This window comes from Excalfactoria chinensis, chromosome 1, assembly GCF_039878825.1.
Source record: "Excalfactoria chinensis isolate bCotChi1 chromosome 1, bCotChi1.hap2, whole genome shotgun sequence".
Lineage (NCBI taxonomy): Eukaryota > Metazoa > Chordata > Aves > Galliformes > Phasianidae > Excalfactoria > Excalfactoria chinensis.
The window spans coordinates 164,846,192-164,870,642 of NC_092825.1; the positions used below are offsets into that span (position 1 = coordinate 164,846,192).

General features: G+C 50.6%; 2 protein-coding genes across 3 annotated transcripts in view; both read left to right on the forward strand.

Moving 5' to 3' along the window:
• The window catches only part of FLT3 (fms related receptor tyrosine kinase 3), a 39,660-nt gene extending 30,365 nt beyond the window's left edge, over positions 1–9,295 (forward strand). For both annotated transcript variants that reach the window (XM_072326409.1, XM_072326408.1), the window contains 14 exons: positions 660–771; positions 2,134–2,312; positions 3,545–3,657; positions 3,754–3,886; positions 3,977–4,081; positions 4,934–5,044; positions 5,869–6,022; positions 6,362–6,492; positions 6,852–6,976; positions 7,340–7,462; positions 7,767–7,878; positions 8,001–8,100; positions 8,241–8,346; positions 8,753–9,295. In XM_072326409.1, the coding sequence (XP_072182510.1) occupies positions 660–771; positions 2,134–2,312; positions 3,545–3,657; positions 3,754–3,886; positions 3,977–4,081; positions 4,934–5,044; positions 5,869–6,022; positions 6,362–6,492; positions 6,852–6,976; positions 7,340–7,462; positions 7,767–7,878; positions 8,001–8,100; positions 8,241–8,346; positions 8,753–8,887 (1,739 nt within the window). In that variant the 3' untranslated portion in view covers positions 8,888–9,295. The remainder of the gene's footprint in view (positions 1–659; positions 772–2,133; positions 2,313–3,544; positions 3,658–3,753; positions 3,887–3,976; positions 4,082–4,933; positions 5,045–5,868; positions 6,023–6,361; positions 6,493–6,851; positions 6,977–7,339; positions 7,463–7,766; positions 7,879–8,000; positions 8,101–8,240; positions 8,347–8,752) is intronic.
• Positions 9,296–15,525: 6,230 nt separating this feature from the next.
• Positions 15,526–18,371, forward strand: CDX2 (caudal type homeobox 2). Its single transcript, XM_072360827.1, has 3 exons — positions 15,526–16,051; positions 17,808–17,953; positions 18,201–18,371. Exons 1-3 carry the CDS (start codon positions 15,526–15,528, stop codon positions 18,369–18,371), a joined length of 843 nt encoding a protein of 280 aa, XP_072216928.1.
• The last annotated feature ends 6,080 nt before the right edge of the window (positions 18,372–24,451 follow it).

Here is a 24,451-nt window from a genome sequence, read left to right on the forward strand (position 1 = left end):
GGAGAGATAGACAGTGACAGGAAGAACACCCATTAGGTGGTAGCTTTTTGTGGTCAGTTTATGTCTTTCTTTTTGTCTTGTTTTGTTTTACTGAAGACATTTGTGAGTTAGAGAGGTCAGTCTGGGGACCGCTTTTTGTGTAGAGTATTCATGAAGGCTGAAGCACCTCAGACATACCTGCCTGCAGCTGAAATGAGTGCACAGTCTTGGTTGGTGTACATGGTTATCTCCATTCTGAACCATGGTTGTAGCTTCAACCATTGCTCCATACTGGAAAACTGCAGAGCTGCCACCTTCATGCACATTTTGTGTGAGCCAGAGAACCAGAAGTGGGCTGCCAGGGCAACGCTGGGGCTGAATGCTTGCTCTTAGTAAGAAAAGAAGAAGTTAAGATTTCCAATTTTGGCTCTGCTGCTGTTTTGGTTTGGCTGTGCACATGTAGAGAAGTGGCTACTGCCCTTGTCCACAGCACCAAGGCGAGGGGGCTAGAGGAAGGGGAAGAGCTGAGGGCTGCAGCGAGCTCCCATGATGTCATCCAGGTGGGCTATTTTGCAGCCACAGAAGCAGATCGGGTCCTCAGCAGGTGTAGTATTATCACATAAACATAAAGGTTTTAGTTACCAGAGCACTGACAGTTGTCTTGTGTCATCTGGTTGCAGGAAAACCTGAAGTAACAATGCAGTTGTTGTTCAAGCAGATCTCCTGCATTGCTGACAGCTATCCAGCCTCATCCTGGGTTTGGAAGAAATGCCCTGACCTGAACTCATCCAAGTAAATAGTCTTCCCTCTTTTCGATTAATTGCAAAGAGTATATCTGAGTGATTCTTAATTAAATGAAGAAAAGGAGATATTGTGGCCCACTCCAGGGGAATCAAAGTCACCAAAACTAGGGAGAATTTTCAGTGTTGTTGTTGGCACTGAATAAAATCTGCAAAGATATGTATCCCAGACTCTTCATACTGAAATATATCCTCCCATCTCCTCAGACACATATCTACAATCAAAGCTGGGGGGCATTCAGGGAATGTGGGTTTGATTAATTGGTTAAGCTTTGGTTAATACAGCTGTTGCAATGACCTGTAGCCACTAAAGTCAGTCTGAGCGTTTCCAGTAAAGTCAGTGAGAGTGTTTCCATTTCCTCTATTTATTCAGGGCAATGAGTCAGGCCCTAAAATTTCATGAGAAGCTGAGACAGCATTGAGCTGTTTAATGAATTCTGTAGCTTTTATTTTGGATGTGCCAAAAAGCAATAATCCCACAGTTGTAGAAAAGCACCAGGTCAAGTCATCTTTTGGAAGATTATGCATAAAACTCTGAGCATTTCAAATAGATATGAAAGAATTACGTAGAAAACTTTCTCATCCATATCTCTGCAAAGGCTTCTGAACATCAATCTGTTTGTGTAGAAACTGAAGAAGAAAGAAAACATCCAGCTAGAGAGTTTCAAATTCTCCTTAAAACAGCTTTCTGGAAAAAGAAAATGCTGTTTTTTTCTCTTTTCTTGAGAACTTCCACAAGCAGAAAATAATCCTATATGCCGAGCTTTATTAACTCACCTGTTTTTCTTATGTGGACAGGAAGTTAAGCAGTAAGTTGGTGAATGACAGAAAAGTAATAAGTGGAAACTATCCTTTCACTCAGGTATAAGGTTCTGTATTTCCACGTCGTAACTTAAATAAGCCGTTTGTGTAGACGGATGTTCTCTATTTTAGGCCTTGAGTGAGAGAAACTTGTGTCTGAAATTGCATCTCCTCAATGGAAGGAGTCAGAACTTGTGCTCTGTTTTCGTGCTGTATTGGTTGTTTTAGTAGAAGCTCAAGTGGCAAGGTAAAAGCACAAGCAATAGGAATGGAAGGAGAGCATGAACCCGGTGTGGGAGTAGAGGGCCCATTTAATCTCCTGCCTACCTTTCCACTTTTATCACAAATACATGGCACTGAAAACCTCTCTCTTGCAGTGACAAAAAAAATAAATAAAAATAAAAATAAAATAAAAATTAAAAAAACAATTCATCTGTCCTTATATTCCTCCCTTCCAATACAGATGTAAGACTTGTTTTGAAACATCCCAGCTTCTCCCCTGGGAAAAGTGCATGCAAGCCAAAAATCAGAACTGGACTCTTTTGTTTTCCAGCTGTACTGAAGAAATCAAGGAAGGGATCCAGAACTTCATGTCAGAAAGGAGATCCCTGGGGTCATGGATTTCAAGCAGTATTTTAGATGTAAAGGAAACAGCAACAACGTTCTCTGTTGAATGCTGTGCAAGCAATTTGGTCGGCTCCAACTGCAGAAAGAGCTTCATTAACATGTCAGGTACCAGAACTTAGTGTTTTAGTGTCATGGTAGCACCTGTGATAATTTTTATCTGGCTAAATGTCTGTTCTGTAACAGCACTAAGGGGAAAACACAAGCACTGTGTGTGTGCAGTATGGGGAGTGGTGGGTGGAAGGGAGACATATATCTCTTCTCTAATCCCAAAGCATAGACCCCCTCCATTAAAATGAGCAGAAATCCCACAAGAATCAGAAGTGCAGGATGGAATCATGACAATCTTGGAATCTGCTTTCTTTATTTCCTCTTAGTAACCTCCTCCTTGAAACTGGACCATCAGCTTTGGGAAGAGCTGAAGCCACGCTGGTAGCTGGTGGCAGCTGCTGGCTCTTCCTCCTGTCCTGGAGGAGGCACATGAGGAACAGATCCCTGGTTTGGGATCTGCTGTGCCATCTCTCTTCCTGTAGGGCTCATGCCAGATTGCTCCCATGTTGACCACGATTATTTGCCCATCCATTTGACATTTGTTATTCCACGTATAACCCATAGGGCAAAATATTTCAGTTCCAGGAAGCATGTTCTGGCACCTGAGAAATGTTTTGTAGCACCCAGGTATTCTCAGCACAAAGATTTCCTTTGTCATAGGCAAGCAAGCTGTTTTCTGCTTTTGATCACAGCTGACATTAGCTGTGACCACTGGTAGAAGTTGAGCATTTCTGTTGAAATGGCAGTAGGAAGTAAACCTAATCCTTATGCTCTTAGAAACTACCATAATATGAAGGCAGACCTCATGTAGCACTTCCTCACTCAACAGCGCCTATTTGTATGACCTTGGGTAGGTAAGAGAGTTCCTTTCTGAGTAGCAGAACAACTTGTGAAGCAGCTTTTGTGCAGTCCATCCACTGATGCTTGTGCTTCAGTATCTGACTACACTGGTTAGAGGAAGGTGCAAGGAGAGAAGAGGGAAGACAAGAAGAGGAATTTCTTACTTCTGCTTATGCTCACAAAGTCCAGTCCGTGAAAGATACCAGCACCGTGAGATGCATTTGTTCATGTACTATGTTTCTTTAAGTTAAAGCAGATATCAGAACTACCCACAGCTGAGTGTTCCCTGCCCAGCTCCTTGCTCTACTTGTGGCTCCATTTCACTCCCAGCACAGAGGAAGCTCAGATGTGAAATGGCTGCAAACAGTAAAAACTGAGCTGCTGCTGGCTCTCCTTGTGCCCTAATCACAGTCTCTGGTTCAGTGGGTAGTAACATTTCTCTTTTAAAGTTGCAGGATCTGTTTCTTCTCTGCCAGACAACGCTGCACTCTGTGTCTTTGCTGGATTTATCTTCCTGTTGATCACTTTTTTGTGCGTACTCATTTGTCATAAATACAAAAAGGTAACAATGAACATCAATACCTGCTCCTTCTCTTGTTCCTATCACACTGTTTCTTCTTCTCTAAGACTTTTTTCTGCATTTTTTTTCCTTCCCAAGCAATTTAGATATGAAAGCCAGTTGCAAATGATTCAGGTGATTGGACCATTGGATAATGAGTACATCTACATTGACTTCCGTGAATATGAATATGACCTCAAATGGGAATTTCCCAGGGAAAATCTGGAGTTTGGTGAGTAGTCTGCAAGGCAAACCATACTGTTGGAGTGGCAGCCCGTGCTCTACCACCGACTCATAACACTGGGTCTATTGTGTCTTATAGGACAGGTTCTCGGCTCTGGGGCTTTTGGGAAAGTGGTGAATGCTACAGCTTATGGAATAAGCAAGGCGGGAGACTCAGTGCAGGTTGCAGTCAAAATGCTAAAAGGTACAATAAACTCTGGGAGATTTTTTGCAAGCAGTGATTCTATTGACTCCAAAGCAGAAGCAGCGTGGAATCCCTTCAAATAGTCTTTCAGCAGTTAGGCCTCACAAATGCTTGGTTCCTAAACCTTTTTATAATGCTTTCTAAAAGAACATTTCAGCTTTGGAAGGTGTTGCTGAGGAGCTTTCTTCCTGCAGCATGCTGCATTTAGCCCGACACAGCAGAGAAGATCTGTATTGTGTTGGGAAGAATAGAGCTGTTGCATATGCTTTGTCTCCTGTATCTGAGCAAGCTTGTTTGCAGAGCCTCCAGCAAATCTTCCTGTAACCCATTCTTGAGGACACAAAACCACTTATTTTCATCCTTCCTTATAGGACAAGCATCTTAAACTTCAGGTTCTCCTTGCTGCTTACTTTGGCTATTCTGCCCTCCCATAAAAGCAGTGTCCAGAAGTGAGTATCCCTGGCAGCCAACAGAGCTCACCAATGGGCCTGCACAGCCAGTGCAGTCTCCCAGCCCATTGTCCCTTGTTTGTATCCATGCACCTGCTTTGTTTGCTCCATCCACTGCTTTATTGATGTCTTTATGGGAATCCATCTTGATTTTTCCAGCTCATATCTCCAATTCGCTGATCCCAGAAGGACTGAATACTTCCTGAAAAGCAAACCTAAAGGTCCTGCTGAAACACACTATGACCTGCTTAGCTCTGCCATGCCACACTTTTTTTAGCATGTCCCCAAATTAAATGAATACAATTCTTTTCAAATGAAAGTTTGAATGTGACAAAGCATCACAACCATTTGCATTTCTAATTCTTGGCTGGAGGTTTACAGATCTGTGTAATTGCTCTCTCAGAAAAGTCTGACACTTCAGAAAAAGATGCTCTGATGTCTGAGCTGAAGATGATGACTCACATTGGAAGCCATGAAAATATTGTGAACCTGCTAGGAGCCTGCACTGTGTCAGGTAACTTGCTCTTGTGGAAAGGTACCAATTAAAACCATTAGACTAATGAAGGTTCCTGAACAGAAAAGAAATATTAACATTTGATAATTAGCAGCATTATTAAAAAATCCAGGCCTTATTTAATCACTTATATCATCACTGATTAATTAATGAGTGGCTAGTGATATCATTGAGGATATTGCTGTCCCAAGAAGTCTAGCTGTGGCCAATCCAGCAGTGAAGAGCAGTGGATAGACAGGGGCTGAAGACAGATCCCCTCAGGAGAAAGTGCAGGGTTTTACCTGTCCATGTCAAAAATGTCCATAAATTCATATTCGTTCCTTCTGAGCCAGTGTAAGACTTCAGGGGTGATGCGAGGCTACTCCAAGCATCTCTGGGCTGTTCATTCTGCTCCTGCAGTCTTGTAAAGGCCTTCTTCTTGGCCTTCCTGGGCCAGGGATTGAATGTATTTTTCCTTTCTTTGTAGATAAATGAAAGGCTGTAAGTCATGATACTCATTAACAAGACAATTAGCAGGGAGTCACGTTTTGTTGTTGAGAACTGGTGCATCTTTATAACTTGTGCCTCCAGCCCCAGTGCTGTTGGCATGGGGAAAGGTCTTCATCAGGAATTGAAGTCCACCTTGAGAGGTGGACCACAGGGGAAGTTCAGTTGCGTACACTTTCCATAGGGATTTCCACCATGTCTACAGTTCATTTACCTGAGTAGGGGAGATGATTGGGATAATTAATATAAATCAATCCTGGAAAGATGGGACATCCCTAAGATCTTAATGGGGACACTGCTATAGATAGCAGAAGATGTTTGTATTTCAAATATTTCAGGACCAATCTACTTGATTTTTGAATACTGTTGCTATGGTGACCTTCTCAACTACTTAAGGAGCAAGAGAGAAAAATTTCACTGGACTCTGACTGATATTTTTAAACAGCACAACTTCAGTTTCTATCACAATATCTGTTTGGACCAAGATTCCAGGTAAGACATTCAGCAATAGTTTAATACTTTGTAAAGCTCTTTTTAGCTGCATTCTTAGCTGTGCTGTGAACAGGTGGAATGACTGAATTCTTGAGAGTTTGCACCCTTTAAGAAGTAAGGCCTTGGAAAGACCTGAGATTTGATTCTTCTTAAATTGTTCCCATCACTTATCTAAGGACCAGAAATCTCTTGTTTCTGCTTTAAGTTTTGAGAAAACCATGTCTGTGCTCAGGTTTTTATTAGTCATAACGGATCATGATATTTCCCTGTAAAACAGTTTACATTTAGTAGACCATGTTTTCCACTGCGTAACCATGGAAAATCTGTCACCCTTACTAGGAAGGGAGCCCACCTGAAATATGGTGTGAACATGGATCTGTATGGAGAGGATGAACTCAAAGTCACACAGACAAGCCAAAACATAAATATGACCTCTGGACTAAATGGGATTGCACTCGGTTCTGAGGAGGGTAAAAGATTAATCACTCTTATCTCTAGCAATTCTGTTACTCTTGTATTTATTATACTATTGATCTAGCTTGGCTAGACTCAGCAACACAAGAGGTCCTGTTCTGTTGTCTCTCTTCCCTCCTGTCAGAAATGTATTTTGCTGGAGAAGGATTTAACGTTTAATACCTCAGGCTTATGTTTCTGGTCATGCTATACATGGTGTGAAAATATTTTGTGTCTGAGCAAAGAATGCAAAAGATGAATGCTCTTCTTAATGTTGTTCATGGTAGGAGAGGTGAAAACCCCTATAACAGCCAATAGTATTAATCAGGGAGTAAGGGAGTCTATGGAAAATATGTATTCTGGTTATTTCTTACAGATGAAATGAAGTGTGCAAGCAGACAGATGGATGAAGAAGAGGATTTTAATGTGCTCACTTTTGAAGACCTTTTATGCTTTGCTTGTCAAGTTGCCAAAGGAATGGAGTTTCTGGAGTCCAAATCGGTATTGGTGAAGGGCAGCAAATGGCTTAGATAGAAAAGGCAGCAAAAACATGTCAGCCTCTTAAAATACAGACAGAGGAAGAGAGCCACACAGTGGCAGACTTGAAGTAAACCTTCTTCCCCAGCTCTGTACCAAAAACTAGCCTGTTGCTTGTAGGCATAGCCCTGAGTAAGAAGCAGTGGCTGCACCACATGCTTCTGCCTACCCTGGAACTGTCCAGGGACTGCCCAGCTTGCTCACCCTGCAGAGAGTTTTAGAAGAAAGGGGCAGCAACTCACCAAGCCCTGTGTGAAGCCACAAACCAGGTATTTTTTTCCCTCTGATACCGAATGCTGCAGTGTTAACCCATCCTATCTCTCTTAGTGCATTCACAGGGACCTCGCTGCCCGCAATATACTGGTGACCCATGGGAAAGTCATGAAAATATGTGACTTTGGCCTTGCCAGAGATGTCATGAATGATTCCAATTACATTGTCCGGGGCAATGTAAGTTCATGAGTGCTCTGTGTTTTTCATGATATTTTAAGAATTATAAGGAACCAAGAAAGAGAAGCCTTACATTTTCGATTTCTCTTTAACACTGTAGATTACTGTAAACAGTGCAGAAGTCTCACTTTATCACTTTATCACTTTATCCTTGAGAAATGCAGATTCTTAGTTTGCAATAAGCTAAATTAAGGTAGTGGTTCAGAGAGAGGTCAAGCTTTTAACTTAACATACATGAATTGTGCTACAGCAGTGCACATAGTGGGCCTGTATCATGGCATGACCTGCCTTCCTTTCTGCACAGGTTCGCTTACCCGTTAAATGGATGGCTCCTGAAAGCTTATTTGAGGGGATGTACACCTTGAAGAGTGATGTTTGGTCTTACGGAATACTGCTGTGGGAAATATTCTCTCTGGGTGCGTTCTGTAATGTAGCAAAAGAACACTGCTTGCCTTTGGCTGTTCATCAGACTTGAGCTTTATCTGCTCTCTTTGGACTCCATAGTCCTGAGTGCAGTTCTTCTGCCATATTTTCCCAGGTGTAAATCCCTACCCTGGCATTCAAGTTGATGCGAACTTCTACAAACTAATTAAAAGTGGATTTAAAATGGACCGACCTTATTATGCCACAAAACACATGTAAGTGGGTTTTTTTGGCTCTTTTTTCCTTCTCCGGATTAAGCACTGAGTCCATTTCCATGAAGCATGTCCATTTCCATGAAGGCCCTTACCAGACTCCAACAGCTCACATATTTTCTATCATCTCCTTGCTCCCACAGCTATTATGTGATGCAGTCCTGCTGGGCACTGGATTCCAGAAGAAGACCCACATTTTCCCAGCTGGTTTCCTCTCTTGCCTGTCAGTTGGTGGAGGCAGAGGGAGCAGTAAGTAAACACAGGAAGAAGAAAAGCTTTATTTTGGGGGGGGGGGGGGGGGGGGGGGGGGGCAATAGATTACAATGATCTGGTTTCTCTTTTTGTGGTGGAACAGGCTGCCAGAAAAAATATGAAAGAAAGAAATATGTAGATGTGGCACCGAAGGACATAGTTAGTGGTCATGGTGGTGATGGTTGGACTAGATGATCTTAGAGGTCTTTTCCAATGGTAATGATTCTATGATTCAGTGAGGCATGGCGGACCTGAGCATGGCTCTCCCATGGTGCACACGAATATCTCTTCTAGGAGGAGGTCTGCACCCTACCAGTGCCTGCATCAGCACGAGAAAAGCAGTTCTTTGAGAACAATACATTCTAATAGAAGATATCCTTTGTTTCCTCTTTCCAATCTCTAGGTTTACCAGAACATGAAGAAAACTGTTTCTCCACCCAGATCCAACAACAAAACTAACCCACGTACAAGTAAGGATGAGGAATCTCTTCTGTCCCCAGCTCTGCTCCAACATGAAGACTCTCAGGTTGAGAAATGAACTGGGTTCTGGACTTGATCTCAGTATTCTCCTAAACTCCATGTAGCATAAATGCTTCACATCACCACTAAGATGTTATCACCTGCTGCTCTATTCACATTTCTGATGGGACAGTCCATGTTCATGTTGTCTTGAGGAGAAGACAAGAAGACACGGCAGTTCATTTCTTTGACTTCAACAAGCACGTCTGTAATAAAACAGGTACAGTTGTCTTTTAGCCATCCCTCTGTGACCAGATGTGTCTTCACTGGTTTTATGTAAGCAATATCTAACCTGTGCACTGGTTCCTTTTACCTAAGAACGTACCTATAACAGGCAGAGGAGGGCAGGAGATGTGACCCTCCTACTCCCTTGTCTAGAAAACCTAGATGACTGGTTCCAACTGGAAGGCTCATATAAGCTGAACTACAGCTACTCCTGCTCTTCAAGCTTGGTGTGTTTTAATATCAAGTGGAAAAAAAAAAATAATATATATATATATATATAGTAATTTTATAGAATTTGACCACTGTAGCAAGTTAGGAGTGTGATATCACACCCAACTCCCAGCCTGACTGCATAAACTTGGCTGCCCTAAGATAAGAGCACATCTCTTTAACTTGCCTTCAGATTCCTGGGGCAATAAGCAGAGGCTCAGTATTTTGTTAACACAGCTAAAAATACACATAAATGTCATGATGGGGTTTGGGGATTTGTAAACATGCCTTTCATGGTGTCTAATGGGATACATTTGTCTTTACCTCAGTGAATCGAGGTCAGAATATACTGGTTAATAGTCTTGTTCTCTTTAATATCTTACAAAGTGTCAACTGCAAATCGGGTTTCCGGTGTTATAAACGAATGAGTGTTTGGATACAATGTGCTATCATGTAAACTGAGCTGCTCTTTACTAACACTGCCTGAAAATAATTCATGTTTTAATACAGCAATTATGGATTGTATATTTATAGAATCATAGAGTCCTTAGTGTTGGAAGGGACCTTTAAAGGCTGCCTAGTCCAACTCCCCTGCAATGAGCAGGGACACCACAGCTCAATCAAGTCGCCCTAGACCTGATCCAGCCTTGCCTTGAAAGTCTCCATGGACGGGGCATCCACCGCCTCTCTGGGCAACCTGTTCCTGCGCTTCACTGCCCTTATTATAGAAAGAAATGAAGAGGCTGACACTGGGAAGCGGCCCGAAGTTTCTTCCCTCGTCCCCGGCGACGGGCACGCAGCGGGGCGGGCGGCGGCACTAGGGGGAGCTCGGGGACCGCCCTGCGCTGCTCGGGGATCGCTCCGACGGCACGGCGGGGTGCGGGGAGCTCTGGGTGCAGCGAGTTGGTGCGGTGCCGAGCGGGCAGCCCCTCCCGTAATGAGTTCACCGCCAAATCGGTACCTTGTGCCGCCAGCAGCGCTGCCCAAACGACAGGATTATAAAATCGTTTGAGCTGGAAGTGACCTTTAAGAGCCATCTAGTCCAGCTCCCTGTGATGAGCAGGGACACCTACAGCTCCATTAGGTGCTCAGATCCCATCCAGCCTGACCTTCAGTGTCCCCAGGGATGGGGCATCCACCTCTCTGCGCAACCTGTGCCAGTGCCTCACCATCCTTATAGTAAAAAATTATTTCCTTGTATTCTATTTAGAGTTTTCCTCCCAGACTAGATCTCTCCTCTTTTAGTCTGAAACCATTTCCCCTGGAGTCCATTCCCCTCCTTTCTTACAGCTTCCCTTTAGACACTAAAAGGCTGTTCTCAGGTCTCCCCAGAACCTTCTCTTCTCCAGGCTGAACATCCCTGTTTCTCTCAGCACAGGGAAGTGTTCCATCCCTTGGATCATTTTGTGGTTCTCCTCTGGATGCACTCCAGCAGCTCTGTGTCTCTCCTGTACTGAGGACTCCACATCTGGATGCAGTGCTCCAGGTGAGGCCTCACCAGTCCAGAACAGAGGCACAGGATCATTCCCTCACCCTGCTGGCCATGCTGATTTGAGTGCAGCCCAGGATATAGTTGGCTTTCCAGGCTGCAAGGGCACATTGCTGCTCATGTCTAACTGCCATCCACCACTACCCTGTGGTCTTTTTCAGCAGGGCTGTGCTCTATCCTTTTGTCCCCCATCTTGTATTGACAGTGAGGGTTGTTGTGAGCCAGGTGCAAGATCTTGGACTTGGATTTGCAAAACCTCATGAGATTCTCTTGGGCACACTGCTCTGCCTGTCTGGGAGACCTTTCTCCTGGTTCTGGATGTGCTTCTCTATAGAAGCATGTGTTTGAGAGGGATGGGAGATCTGAAAGAAAGCCAAACCCTGAGTGCCAGCAGGACCAACTGTCACAGCCCGAAGTGTCCCATTGTCCTCGGGCTCAGACAGGTGGGAGTGGTCTGAGGAGGGTGGTGTGGCCCCAGGTAGGGTGCTGTTCCTGGGACTTCTGTGATCTGGAACATGGGGCGAGGCCTCACTCTTCTCCTGGGGGAGGATCTGGGAGTGAATGGGCGGTGTGGGGAGCAGTCAGACTCAGCTCCTCCTCGGAGCCAGAGCCCTGGGCTTTGTTTGCTTTGGAGGGAATGGTTTGTCCCTGGCAAAAGCACTGTCTCCTCCCTTCTTTACAGTCCCAGTTCTCAGAGATGGCAGTGGGGAGGGGGCATGGGAACCTCTGGCTCTGGGGAAGGCTTTTGGGACAGTCGCTGGGGGAATCCCTCTGAGCTGTGCAATGCATTCAGGAGCCCCATCCACCTCCTCAGAACAGCTATTGCCACCTGTACAAAACATCACCCCCAGAGCCTCAGGGTCCTGCAAGGAGGTGTGCAGTCAGTGCCTCTGAAACCTTCGACCTTGTAAACAACAAAGTGTCCCCACGATGCCTGGGTTGAGTGCACAGCCCTGCAGCACGGGGCTGCTGTGGGGCGAGGAGATGGAGCCCCTGGGGGGAGAGATGGGCTGCACGTGGTGAGACACAGCCACGGGCTGCCTTGCAAAGTGCACATCTCAAAGCAACATGTAGGGAATGAGGTGGTTATGAGGATGAAGGGGCCATTGGCCTTTGTATTGCCTGAGGACCAAGGATAGCCACAGGGCTTGCTGCTGGCGGGTACGTGCTGATCATACTGCAGCCACGATTGGGCACCTTCCTCGGGGCACAGCACGAACATGGGCAGCGGTGGCCGTTCTATGAGCTGTGTTTTGTTGTCTGGGGATGACAGCAGCCATCCAAACTCAGGCCCGATGGCACCTGTCCGAAGGGCAGAGCTGTGCCGAGCTGAGTCGTGCTGTTCCGTGCCCCCTCCCCCAGCCCCACTCCTTTCCAGCGACGGCTCTGCTCAGAGCAGCGTTCCGCATCCAGCCCGCTCCTGCAGGCATGTGCTTAAACAAGCCGGGTATCAACCCCACGATAAAAGTATTGGGTTATTCTGCAACGTAATCTACATCAAAGCCTCGGGGGCTGCCGGCTTGAAAAGATCCAAGATGTTTTCTAAGTCCTTATCATGTCTGTGCTTAGGGGGAGCCATAAATTCCACAGCTCGGACACACCAACCCTCGGTTCCTCCTTCCCTTCCCTCTCCTCGGCCACCAAAGGGATTTCAAGAAGGTGTTTTTTTTTTCTTCACCCTTGCAAACAAAGCTCCCGGTGCCGCGCCGTTACGGTGGGGGAGAGGGGAGGACCGACCCACCCACCTCACCCTGATCTTCTCCCGAGAGACAGAAAAATCACTCCGTGAAAACCTGAACGCAGTCGGAGCCCAACAAGAAGGCACCCGCTGCCCCTCGACAGCCGTGGCCAAGTTCGGCCTTACCCGGGGCTCCTATGGGCTGCTCGGACGGGGTCCCCGTGCAGTGCTGGCCCGGGATCCGGCTCCAGGGCTGCGCCCCAACGGGGGCCCCGTTCCAACGAGCATCAGGAGAGCCGTCGAGGGTCACCGCAGGCGGCGTTTCTGCCTGACAGTGCTCAGGCGGATCCACTCGGAACTGCTGATGTTCTGCTCCAAGTAGCGTCAGGGCTGGTGGAAGGGAGCGGGTGCTGCGAAGCGCCGCAGCCCGAAGGGAGCACGGCCACGGGAGCGGCTGAGACAGAGCCGCTGGTGGAACCGAGCGGGGAAAGAGGCGATCTGCACGTAAAGAAAGCGAGGAGAAACAAACGGCCCTGCGGGGAAACACGGGGTTAAAATAAAACGAAATAAAATAAAATAAAATAAAATAAAATAAAATAAAATAAAATAAAATAAAATAAAATAAAATAAAATAAAATAAAATAAAATACAAAATATAAAATAACAATGTAAAATATAAAATAAAATGAAAACAAAACCCCAGACCCCCAGGTGATATTTCACTCCCAACGGCGCTTGTTTGGCACTTGTCACCTTGGGAGGGATGGGGTCTCTTTTCCTAGCTCAGGATCTATGGAAATAAAAAGATAAACAAAATAATAACAATACTTCTATAATGAAAGAAACGAAGAGGGAGAACCTCCCCTCCAGCCAAGACTGCCACCTTGGCCGTGCCCCACGTACCCTCCCCAGAACCTCGAGGAGAGAAAAGAGGGGAAAACCGCCTGGGAAATACAGTCCTGGGGCCCCGGCCCCTCCCGAAGCCTCAGTCTCTTTGTAGGGGGGGGGTCACAAACTTCTGCCTAGATCAGAACGCAGTGGGACAGGAGAAGGCTCTCGGACCCGGGTCGGGCTGGGATCCCGCAAAGAGCCCGGGATCGCGAGGGTCTCCTTCAATCCGCCCCGGCCGGAGAGCACCGCGTCCCACTGGGGTGAGGGTCTGTGCGGAGTTCGGTGCGTTTTGATGCTCTGTGTTCCGAGTTGTGTCGTTTTAATGGCCCCTTTCTCGTTTATGGCACCATCAAACTCCGTCGGGGCAGCCCGGCCGTGACACCGAGGGGGGACGCGGCATTATTTCTCCAGGGCAGCGCAGCACTAGGGGATAGAGAAATCCCATAGGGAGGAGGCGGCCGCCCGGCACCCCGAGTCCCGTTGTGCTGTTGTTATTGTAGGGTCGCAACCGTGGCCATGAGCGACGGCCAAAAGAGAGCGTGGGAGATGGGATTTTCTGCGTGGATACTGAACGATGCACGCAGCAAACGTGCCCCTACAGAGGTGGGCCGGGAGCGGGGTTCCATCCTTCCCCGAGAGCCCCGATCCCCGCGGGCAGAGATAGGGGACCTCGGGGGACACGTCGGGAGGCCTCGCGGAGTTATTCCCTTAGCACTGAGGCAGCCCCGCTCTCGGCACCGGAGCTACCGTCAGAAGAGGGATAAGAAGATAAATCTGAGGGATCTGCGGATTTGGAGATGTGAACCGCCCCGTCGAAACGGGAGGAGGGCTGCAAAACGGTCACGCACCCCCGGGGAAAGAGGGATACATGGAGGCCACGGACTTGCGTGTGGGGTCCGTGGGCAAACCTCGGTGGGTTCTGTCCTGCCTGACGGCACCGCAGCTCCCGGGAGAGCCGTCGAAGTGGGCCGGGGCTGCACTGGGAAAACGGGGGTAACGCTGCCGTCCGCATCCACCTCTCTCGGCGGGTGAAAGGTTTCCTCGCTGTGCCATGGGAAAAGATGCAAATATGCAAACGTTTTCTGGCATTGTCCCCTCTCAGGGTGAAAAGTTAAAGCATAAAAGCGGCGGAGGGAACCGAGGTTGGGAGGGGGGGGCGACTCTTCAAAGGGGGCTCCCGGCCGGGGGGAGCCGGCTGCCGCCCGCATGATCCCCGGGGCGGGTTCCCGAGGCGTCGGGGTGGGAAAATCCGGGGGTGCCGGGAGGGCACGGCTCGGCCCCAGGGTGGACCGAGGCGGATGGGAGAGGAGCGGGTACAGCGTGGGTCTCGTGTGGGTCCCGCGGCCCAGACTCATCTCCGCCGTGTCCCTCAGGGGCTGGGGCTGCGAGTGCTGCCGGTGAAGGCTCACGTCGAGGCCCGGACGGGGCGGGCAGCGTCGGGCCTGCCGGCGAAAGAAGCCGTGCCCTCGGCTGGGGTTTCTCCTCTTACCTCTCGTTCATCGAGTGGGAGCGGGTGGGAAGCGCGCTAGAAAGACAAGCGGCCGGGAGGTTTGCGGCTTAAAACAACGACGACGACAAAACGGCTTTTGGGATTTTTAATCAAAACCTCCCTCCTCGCCCCCAGAGCCAACAAGGCGAAGGGGAGAAGAAGGCGCTGCCCGATCCGCGGTTCCCATCTTCCCACCCTCGCCCTTAGATCTCCTTCTCTGTCTTTTGCAAGTCTCTCGATTTCATCCTTTGAACCTGTGATTGGAGGTTAAAGTGCACCAGGTTGCAATGGAAGGAGGAAGCTCTTAAACAATAAAGGCTTGAATATTTAGCTGTGATCAGGTCGCTGCCCTCTCCTTATCTTTTTAAATGCAAATCGTCTTTTAGGGGTAGTAGCTATATACCCAGCGCCTCTCCACGTCACCTGCCTTTGGTGTGTCTGGGCCATTACTAATAGAGCCTTGTAAACAATCGTTAATCATGTAAGCGCTGCCGTCCATCGCCTTCGGACCGGGAGCGCTCGGCGGCGGCGAACTGCGCGGGGCCGCGGCCCCTCCGCCTGCCCCCTCCCCGCCGCGGGAGCCCGGCCCCGGGCGGCGGCGCTCCGACGGCCCCGGCAGCGGCGCTCCGACGGCCCCAGCAGCATGCCGAGAGCGGCCGCCGGGGCCCAGCCAGCATGTACGTGAGCTACCTCCTGGACAAGGACGGGCCCATGTACCCCGGCCCCGTTCGCCACTCGGGGGGGCTCAACCTGGCGGCGCAGAACTTCGTGGGCGCCGCGCAATACGCGGACTACGGCGGCTACCATGTGAACCTCGACGGCGCGCAGTCCCCCGGGCCGGCCTGGCCCGCGCCCTACGCCGCTCCGCTCCGCGACGACTGGGGTGCCTACGGGCAGGGAGCCCCGCCGCCCGCCGCCGCCGCCGCCGCCGTGCACGGCCTCAACGGCGGCTCCCCGGCCGCAGCGATGGCATACAGCCCCGCCGACTTCCACCACCACCACCACCACCACCACCCGCACGCCCACCACCACGCCGGCCCCGCGCCGCACTGCTCTGCCGGGGGGATGCAGCCTCTCGGCGCCGCCCCCGCCGCCTCCTCCGCCGCCTCCGCCGCCCCCGAGCCGCTGTCCCCCGGCGGGCAGCGCCGCGGCCTCTGCGAGTGGGTGAGGAAACCGGCGCAGGCCCCTCTCGGTAGCCAAGGTAAGCGGGGGGTATTGGACGGGAGTGGCGAGGGGCGGCGGCCCGAAACCGACTCGCTCGGGGGCTGCTCCTCCGCGGCGTCTCCGCGGTATTACGGGGAAAGGGCCGAGAGCCGGCCCGTGCCGGGGCGCGGGGCAGGGCAGGGCCCCAGCGAGGAGAGGAGCTGCGGGGCCGGGGCAGAGCCGGGCTGCGGGGCGCGCCGTCGGGTGGGCAACCGATTCGCCGTCGGGCTCATCCGGAATGCGGAGGACGGCGTCACTCTCCGTTCCGCTCGGCCACTTAGAGCCACTTAAAAGATTTTTATAACCAATTACAGTCATATAAATCATCGGCCGCTGTCGCTTCGCATTCGCTTCTGGCTCGCTGGGCTCCAGCCCGAGAAACCGGGCGTTGAGGAAGCCGCGGCCCCCACGGGCCGCCCGGTGGGACCCGGAGGTGCGAGGGCGTTCCCCCCAACCCCTCTGCCCCGGGGCCGGCGCCGCTCTCCGTTGTGATGTTAATCCCCCCACGGCCCGGCCTGGCCCTCTCCCTTTTATATGAGCAGAGCAGCGCTCTGCCCGCTTTGATATACACCTTCCTCTCCCATTGTCTTTTTCTCCTTTTTTTTCTTTTTCCCTTCTCATTTCTATTTCCAGATACGTTTGTGGCCGATAATAATAATAATAATAATAACGAAAATAAAAAAGGAGCGGTGACTTCCGCAGCCACCACCGACTGTGCCCTCCCCACCCCTCCCCCGGCCCTATGCCCGGCGCTGCCCTCGGGGCTGCTGCGTTCCCCTCGCGGGGTCGGTGCTGCTCGGCCGGGCCCTCCGCATTCAAATTGCGCCTTTGGAACAGCGCGTATGGTAATGCGAGGGGCAGGGGGATGAAAGGGTCCGCCGCCATTTGCTCAGTAGTGGTAATTCAAACAGAATGTGGCTGTCATTAAGGCTTTGAGAAGGGTTTTTCTTTGATAAGATCTCCTTGTCCCGCATTGTTCGGGGTTGTGTTCCCCATTCAGAGGCTCTGGGAGCTCTCTCTGATCATCCTTGTCTCTTCGCGGGGTGCTTTTGTTGTGCTCTGCGGCACTTCACCTGCACGGAGTCGGCCCGAGCACCTGGGGGGGTGGGGGGTGGGGGGGGAGGCGTAGGGGCTGCCCGCGGCTCCGCTCCGTGGGAAGGGGCCGGGAAGCACCGCTTCAATCGGAGCGCTCCGAGAGAAGGAAACACGGGAAGGCCGCGCCGTCCACTCGAGTCCCTCGGGCCTTTAGTTCTGTGCGGTGTTTTCTATACTGTTTTGGAGCCCCACAGCTGCCCGCCGAGCCCAACGCGACGCTCTCAGCTCCCTTCTCCCGTCTGAAACGGAGCTCCTGTCCTATCCGCGCTGCCCTGAGCGAGCCTTCACTTTTCCCCAATATTTCCCCCTCCCCCCCCCATTTATTTTTACTATTTTCTTCTTATCCCCCCACCCCCCCCCCCCCCCCCCTTCTTATTACATTTTCTTCTTCCAAAGTCGCCATACGTTATTCTCTCTACGAAGCGAGCCGGAATGACACCAGAAGTTCAAACCAAAGTTGTCTTCAGCAAAACGAACGGCGGTGCAGCGGGGCAGGGGAGGCCGTCACACCATCCCGCTGCTTTCACAGCCCCGGGGCCGAGGGACGGTGCTCCCCTCCGCCTGCCGTTCGCGGTCCGGGGTCTGAAAGAGGCCCCGTCCTTTTTGCTCCGCTCGGCTCTTTCTCTTTTGCTTTCCCAACTCGCCTTTGTCCTCCGCAGTCAAAACCAGGACGAAGGACAAATACCGCGTGGTGTACACGGACCACCAGCGGCTAGAGCTGGAGAAGGAGTTCCACTACAGCCGCTACATCACCATCCGGAGGAAAGCTGAGCTGGCCTCCAGCCTGGGGCTGTCGGAGAGGCAGGTCTGTGGTCCGGCGGGGACTGGTGCGGGATTGGGATGCGCGGATCGAGTTGAGCGGGTCCGGCTGCGCGGGTTGGGATACAAGGGACGGAAATACGCGAGATGGAGATGCGCAGATCGGGTTGCGCGGGTCGTGCTGCGCAGGTTGGGACGCGCGGATCGAGAAGCGCGGATCGTGTTGCGCGGCCCTCCGCGGATCCCCGTGCTTTGAGACTGACTGCACTTTTTCACTCTCTCACGGCCGGCAGGTGAAAATCTGGTTCCAGAACCGTCGGGCGAAGGAGAGGAAGATCAACAAGAAGAAGCTGCAGCAGGCGCAGCCCGGAGCCGCGGAGCCTCTCAGTCCCACCGCCCCTCCGCTGCCGGGCCCCGCGGCCGCCCCGCCACCCGCCGGGCTGGGCCCCGCCGCCCCCCAGTGACAGCGACCCCGGCCGAGCGCAGGGACTGCACGGACCGCGGAGGGACGGCCGGGCCGGGCCGGGGCCGGAGGACGGCCACAGCGGGAGCGGCCCCAATGCACTGCAGCGCCGTGTGTACAGATGTACAGTGAGCGCGACTCGTTCGGGGAACCGCGGCCGCGGCTTTGGTGTTATTAATATTATTATGGTTTTCTTTTGTTGTTATTTTTCCTTTTCTTTTTTATTTTACCCTGGCGTTTGTTCGGTGTGAGGGGAGCGTGGCACTCCTCGGTGAATCTCAGGGATCGACGTAAAGGTCTGAGTGATGCTTTTTGGGCTGACGATGAATTTTATCGGGGGGGGGGGGGAAAGAAAAAATTAAAGCACATTTTTGTTTTTTTTAAATTCATATTTTACTTTTTGTTTTGTTTTTGGTCATAACTTCGAATATGCAAAATTCAGGAAGGATCGGAGCAGAACGGGTGAGGGGGTGTAAGGTGTGCAGCAGCAAATGGCTCAGTGTCAGACACTCCTAAGTTCTGTACACCCAGTGCTGAGGGTCACCATACGGAGATGGGCAGAGTGAAGCCTCTGTAAACTTGTAAACTGCATCCAGCCGTGCTGCGGTGAGGATCCCATGCATGCAGACAGCTGCCAGGCACCCCTTGTGTCCCAGCACTGATTAATTGTCACTCCCCGTGCTGCCTGCCTTGCTTGGAGTTCGTGCCAGCGGTCAGTTTTCAAAGTCTCTTTGGATGTCCCAGCTCTGCTTTCACCACCCTGAGCAAAAAAACTTTGGGGGAGCTCTGCGCCCATCCCCAGACACATTGTGGGGTGATACATGCAGGTTTCTTGCTGGGTGTGCAGCACTCAGGCTGTGCTCATTGCTCTTGGGCTTGGTATGCACCGTGCCCCAATGGTGGCATCTAATGGATTCCAATCTGCACCCCAAGGATGCCCATCCACAGGGCTTTGCAGGCACCGAAGTGCAGTCCGAGGGGCTGTCCCTTGGAGGATGCCCTCTGGCGCCCGGGGCCACCCTGCAACATCGATCCCAGCCCGGCTGCTGCCCGAGCTGTGGTGCGTTGCTGCGATACGCCTGTCAATAAAGGCTGTTTGGATTGTGGAGCGGAGCGCAAGGTTTGTTTGGTTAGTGGTTAGAGGTTCAAAAGTCGGCATTGTCCCACTGCAAATGAGCACAAGTTTTTTCTCCCGAAGGAAAAGCTGGCTGTGGCCAGGAGGGAGCGATATCGGTGGGCCCTTTTATTTGCTTCCAGGAATAATTAATGGCAGTGAAAAAAAAAGTAAAGCAAGGAAAAAAGAAAAAGGATGACCACAGAGTTATGAAGGGCCATCAGTGAGTATGTTAATCGCAGGGGATGTGTGGGTGTTAGAATGCTTGATGGAGTTTTGCTGGCGTGTCCTTATGCCACTGGAGCTGGGGTGACAGAACCCAAGGACACTGTATGGGGGTGGCACACTGTGATGGTGACATGCACTGTTTCAGGTGCTGAAAGCATCAGGTTTTGCAGCCCTCGGGATTTTCAAGAAGGAGCATTGCTCCCCTTGAGGTGCCCAGCATAATGTGCTTGTACAAAACTCCCATACCTCCCAATGTTTGATAGAGACAGAAGCCAGCCAGGTGTGTTCCAGTCATTCCAGTCCAGCTCCATAAGCAATCTCTGCCCCTTTTTGCCAATGGATGTTCGTGTTCTGAGCTCCCCTCCGGCTCCTGATGGTGGCAATGCAGAACTCACATTTCTTGGTTTAAAAAGGAACCAACTGTGCAAATTGTACCCACACCCATTCCAAACATCTACCCCCTCCCATCCCCAAGCAAATAATCCTCCAAACTTCCGCTTCCTTGACATTGCCCGTGTGCCATAAAGGAGCGCGCAAAGGCACAAACTGGATATTGTGTTTATTTGGGGTGGTATTTCCACCCTGCCCACCCCTCTGTGTAAAAGCCATGGAACCGAAGGGTTGGCCTCAAAGTACAGGAGGGTGGAAAGGAAACAGTCCCCTGCCGCCCTCTTTTGGCACAGCACAATAAGAAAGAACCTGGAGTTCCTTCTCTTGGCTTAGTTTGTCCATAAACGGATCTTCCTTAAGCAAGTTCTTTGAGTTCTGGGTAAGAAGTGGCCATATATATGTCACAGAACACCATGGAAGGAGCTGTAAGGCCTGCAGACAGAGGGCTCAGATGATATCCAAGGGAAATACCTAACTCAGAGCATCCCCTGAGGGCACAATGCATGTCCTCAGCACAGTAGCAAAGCACCCGGAGTCTGCACCACAGAGCTTTATAAAAAGAGGGGAAAAGCTTAAAATCAGCAGTAAGCATAGTATCATAGACTATCCAAGTTTGGAAGAGACCCCATAAGGATCATTGCGTCCATCTCCTCAAGCAGCAGCCTGCAGAAACCTGCCCTGCTGCATGCATCAGTCACAGCCCAAATGCGTGACAACTCTTCACTCAAATCCCAGCAGACTGCAGCCCATTCGTGGGGCTCTGTGCTAAAGGCTGAAGGTGGTTGCAGCCGAAAGCAAAAGTGGAGCTGCTGCCAGCAGAGCAGGGCTGGAGGGTGGCCAGGAAGGCAGCAGAGTGCGAGGAGGGCGGAGGCAGCGTGGGATGAAAGAAGGGCACGCAGTGCAGTATGGTGTGGGTGAGGGATGGGAGGAGTGGGATGGGAGGAGAGGGGTGGGAGGTGTGGGCGCAACCTATTCAGGGTCCAGATGCGTGCCCGAACATCTGGAATAGAGGGGGCCAACACCATGCAGCTGAGCTCCCCACTGGGACAGGCAAGTCTTCACTGTCCTCTGTTGTGTGAACACAGGGGAGTTCTTGTCATTCACAACTCACCCTCTGCAATGCCCTCCATTTCCATTCTGGCTCTTTCAGAAGCCAATAATGGGTCAGACGCTCCTGTGCAAAGGGACAGAAAATAAGAAAGTAAGAGCTATTTGTGAAAATAAACTTTTGCCGGGAGACTGGATCTGGAGGCCAGGAATCCCTGTCCAGCCCTGTATTTCTAGGCTGAATTATCATTCACCTGGGGTGCCCATGAGATTCCCCCGCAGATGCTTTCAAAGCATTACGGGTTTGGGAGAAGAGAGGGTGACAACTCATGGAGGATCCTCATTTCATGCTCACCTGTGTACCAAGGTGCAAATGTGCAGCAGACATCAGGGCCCAGTCCAATTAGCCATTGGCAGGACAGCAGGTAACGACTGTCCTCTTCTTTCTGTCTTCAGGTTGGACATTAGGAAAAAATTCCCTTCAGAAAGAGTGGTGGTGAGGCATTGGAACAGGCTGCCCAGGGAGGTGGTGCAGTCACCGTACCTGGAGGTGTTCAAGAAGTGTGTGAATGTGACACAGAGGGACGTGGTCAGCAGTCATGGTGGGGATGGGCTGGTGGTTGGACTAGGTGATCTTAGAGGTCTTCTTCAACTTTAATGATTATGGGATTCTATGAATGATTCTGTGTTTCCTCATATTGAAACATAATATCTAACCCATTGGCTAAGGTCCAATTCCTCCAACAAGAGCACCGTTCTTTCTCAAATGTCTCATTTCCATCCTGCTGGTCCCATGTGCTTGGGTTGGATGGAGACCAGTCAGCCGTACACCCAATAGGACACCAGGGCTCACATCTGTACCCCACTAACATGGGCAGGGAGGAAAGAAAAGCCCTTCCCACAGTGCTAATCCAAAAGAAGAGACCAAGCCAAACAGAACGCATTGCAACAGCAAATACTGCTGCAGAGGGATAAGAGCCGAGCACACGGACCTGTCCTTCTTGAGGCATTCTTGCCTCCTTAGTCACCTAGGTATTTTCTGGCAGCTGTTGCAAGTAGTTCTGCCTTTGAGTCAGATCCTGCTCCCCTGGCACGTCTCGTTGGCTTCCAAGCTCAGATAGCTTTCAGAGAGCCTTCAAAGACCTTTTGTAGGAGAAAAGCTGCCTTATCTCCAGCATTATCCCCTTTGGGAGGGGATGCTCCTGCCATGGGACCTCCCTTCCTCCTTGGGCAAACACGGCAAGCTCTCAGCACTGCGGACCAATGTTCGTTGTGCTCTAAAGCTCAAACCTTGTGAGCTGGGAGCATGGTCCAGGTGTCTGTACCTTGAGACAGGGCTCGGGGTTCACAAGGTCCCAGTCCTGCCGTCGTTGCATCTGACATGGAAGATAGGCAGCACCCAGACACCAGAGTCCTCAGCATTCGAAGGCGTTCAGGTTCCCAAATGGAGGTGAAATCAAGGAGTGGTAGAATCTGATCTGAGGAAATGTGTAAAATTAGTGAATATGAGATAAAATTTGCACAGGTCTTGGTAAAAATCACCTCCCATCAGCAATGCCAAAGAGCTTTTGTTCTAGCTTAAACCAAAAAAATTGCTGCCATATATGAAACATGAACCTCAATAATAGAAGAAAACTCAATCCACTCCTCTTCTTGGTACAGTAAATGTGGGATGCTGTTTCTGAGGCAAAAAAGCTCATATTTTGATCTGCTCTGATTCTCACCATTGTGCCTATATGCACCTATTTGTGGATAGGTAACCACAGGGAGCTGAAGTGAGGTCTCTAAAAACATCTTGCACAACCATTCCCAGGAATGCAGTGACTCAGAACAAAAGGTGACTTTCTCTTATCAGAAGCATATTCCTTCCTCCAGGACTTAAGCACATTTCCCAGCAATGACACAACTACAAAACTGCAGCATCGCTTCAGAACCGCAGCTTACTTTTTGTCCTCTTGGAAGCTCCCATCGCAGCTCCAGAGGTGTTTTCCATCCTTATGAGCGTGATCTCTGCTGGTGGCTCTGCTGGTAGGACATGCCCTGTGTTATCTCCTTGCCTGTGGACACGCTGCTGGCCTGGGGCAGGAGGACAGCCCTTGGTTCAATCACAGCCATCCTCAAGCCTGTGCTGCCCATAGTCCTGTGGCCCCACATGGTTGAGCCAGCAGTGCATGGCTGAATCACTGCAGCAGTGTTCAGGAACTGAACTTCAGTTCAGGAACTCAGAGGCTCCTGGCACTGTCCCAGCACTGTCCCTACACCATGGCACCAAGAGCCAGCAGCCAGGAGCCAGGATACACAAAGCCTTGCTGCAACATGGCATCTCTCCCAGCAGATTCTTTTTGAAGGCATCCAGCTCAGATGATTGTTCCCTGCTTGCCATGCCAAGGACATAAAGGGTGAACTGTGTTCCTACAGCTGTCTAATTACAACGTGCCAGGGGATATTCCTGGGTGCTGAGCTCCATCAGCAGGGCTAAGTAATTGCACCATGGTGCACAGCTAGCCCTTGGCTTGTACCAACAATTGCTTGTCCAAGGAACTGCTGCACACAGAGACAGTGCAAGCAAGGGGCCGCTCCCTGGAATGGGGTTTGGGTGCAGCCGTCCTGTCCTGGGGATAGCAGACAAGTGTCTGCATATGAGACTTTTGGTGACAGCCCTGCTGCTGAGAAGTGCTTTGAACCACTCTCTGCTCACCGGTGTGGGCACAAGTTCAGATTCCCAAGTACCATTAGAATAGTGTAAGTAAAGCCAGTTCAGCAAGGACGTTCCTCTTTCCATCGGCAAGGAGCGCTGTGCAGCCGAAGCTGTGCACACACTCAGCAGAGCTGCTCCTCACTTCTTTCCCCCGGAGGGGAGGCATCGACAGCAAGCTTGGGGCTCTGGGAAGGTCTGGGGTTACAGCTGGCCATTCCCAGCCCTCAGCAGAACCTGGCTATGGGCCCCATCCCATCCCACATTGCTGCTTAGCAAATGCTTTCTACTCACTGCCTGCATCACACAGCTCTCCTGGGCCATACCATTTGCCTGCCCTCTCCACTTCTCCCCTTGTAATTGCATAGTGGAGTAAAAAGAAGAAGGGAGAAGGAGAAGGGGGGGGGGGGGGGGGGGGAGGGGGGGGGAAGGAAAATGAACAAAAAAATAAAAGAAAAGAAAAAGAAACAGAAACGGAAAGGGGGAAAAAGAGAAATGGAGAGGGAAAGGAAAAGAAAAAAGGAGAAAAGAAGGAAAAGAAAGAAGAAAAGATTTTAAAAAGGAAAAAGAAAAGAAAGGGGGAAAAAAAGGAAGGACTTCCTGCCGT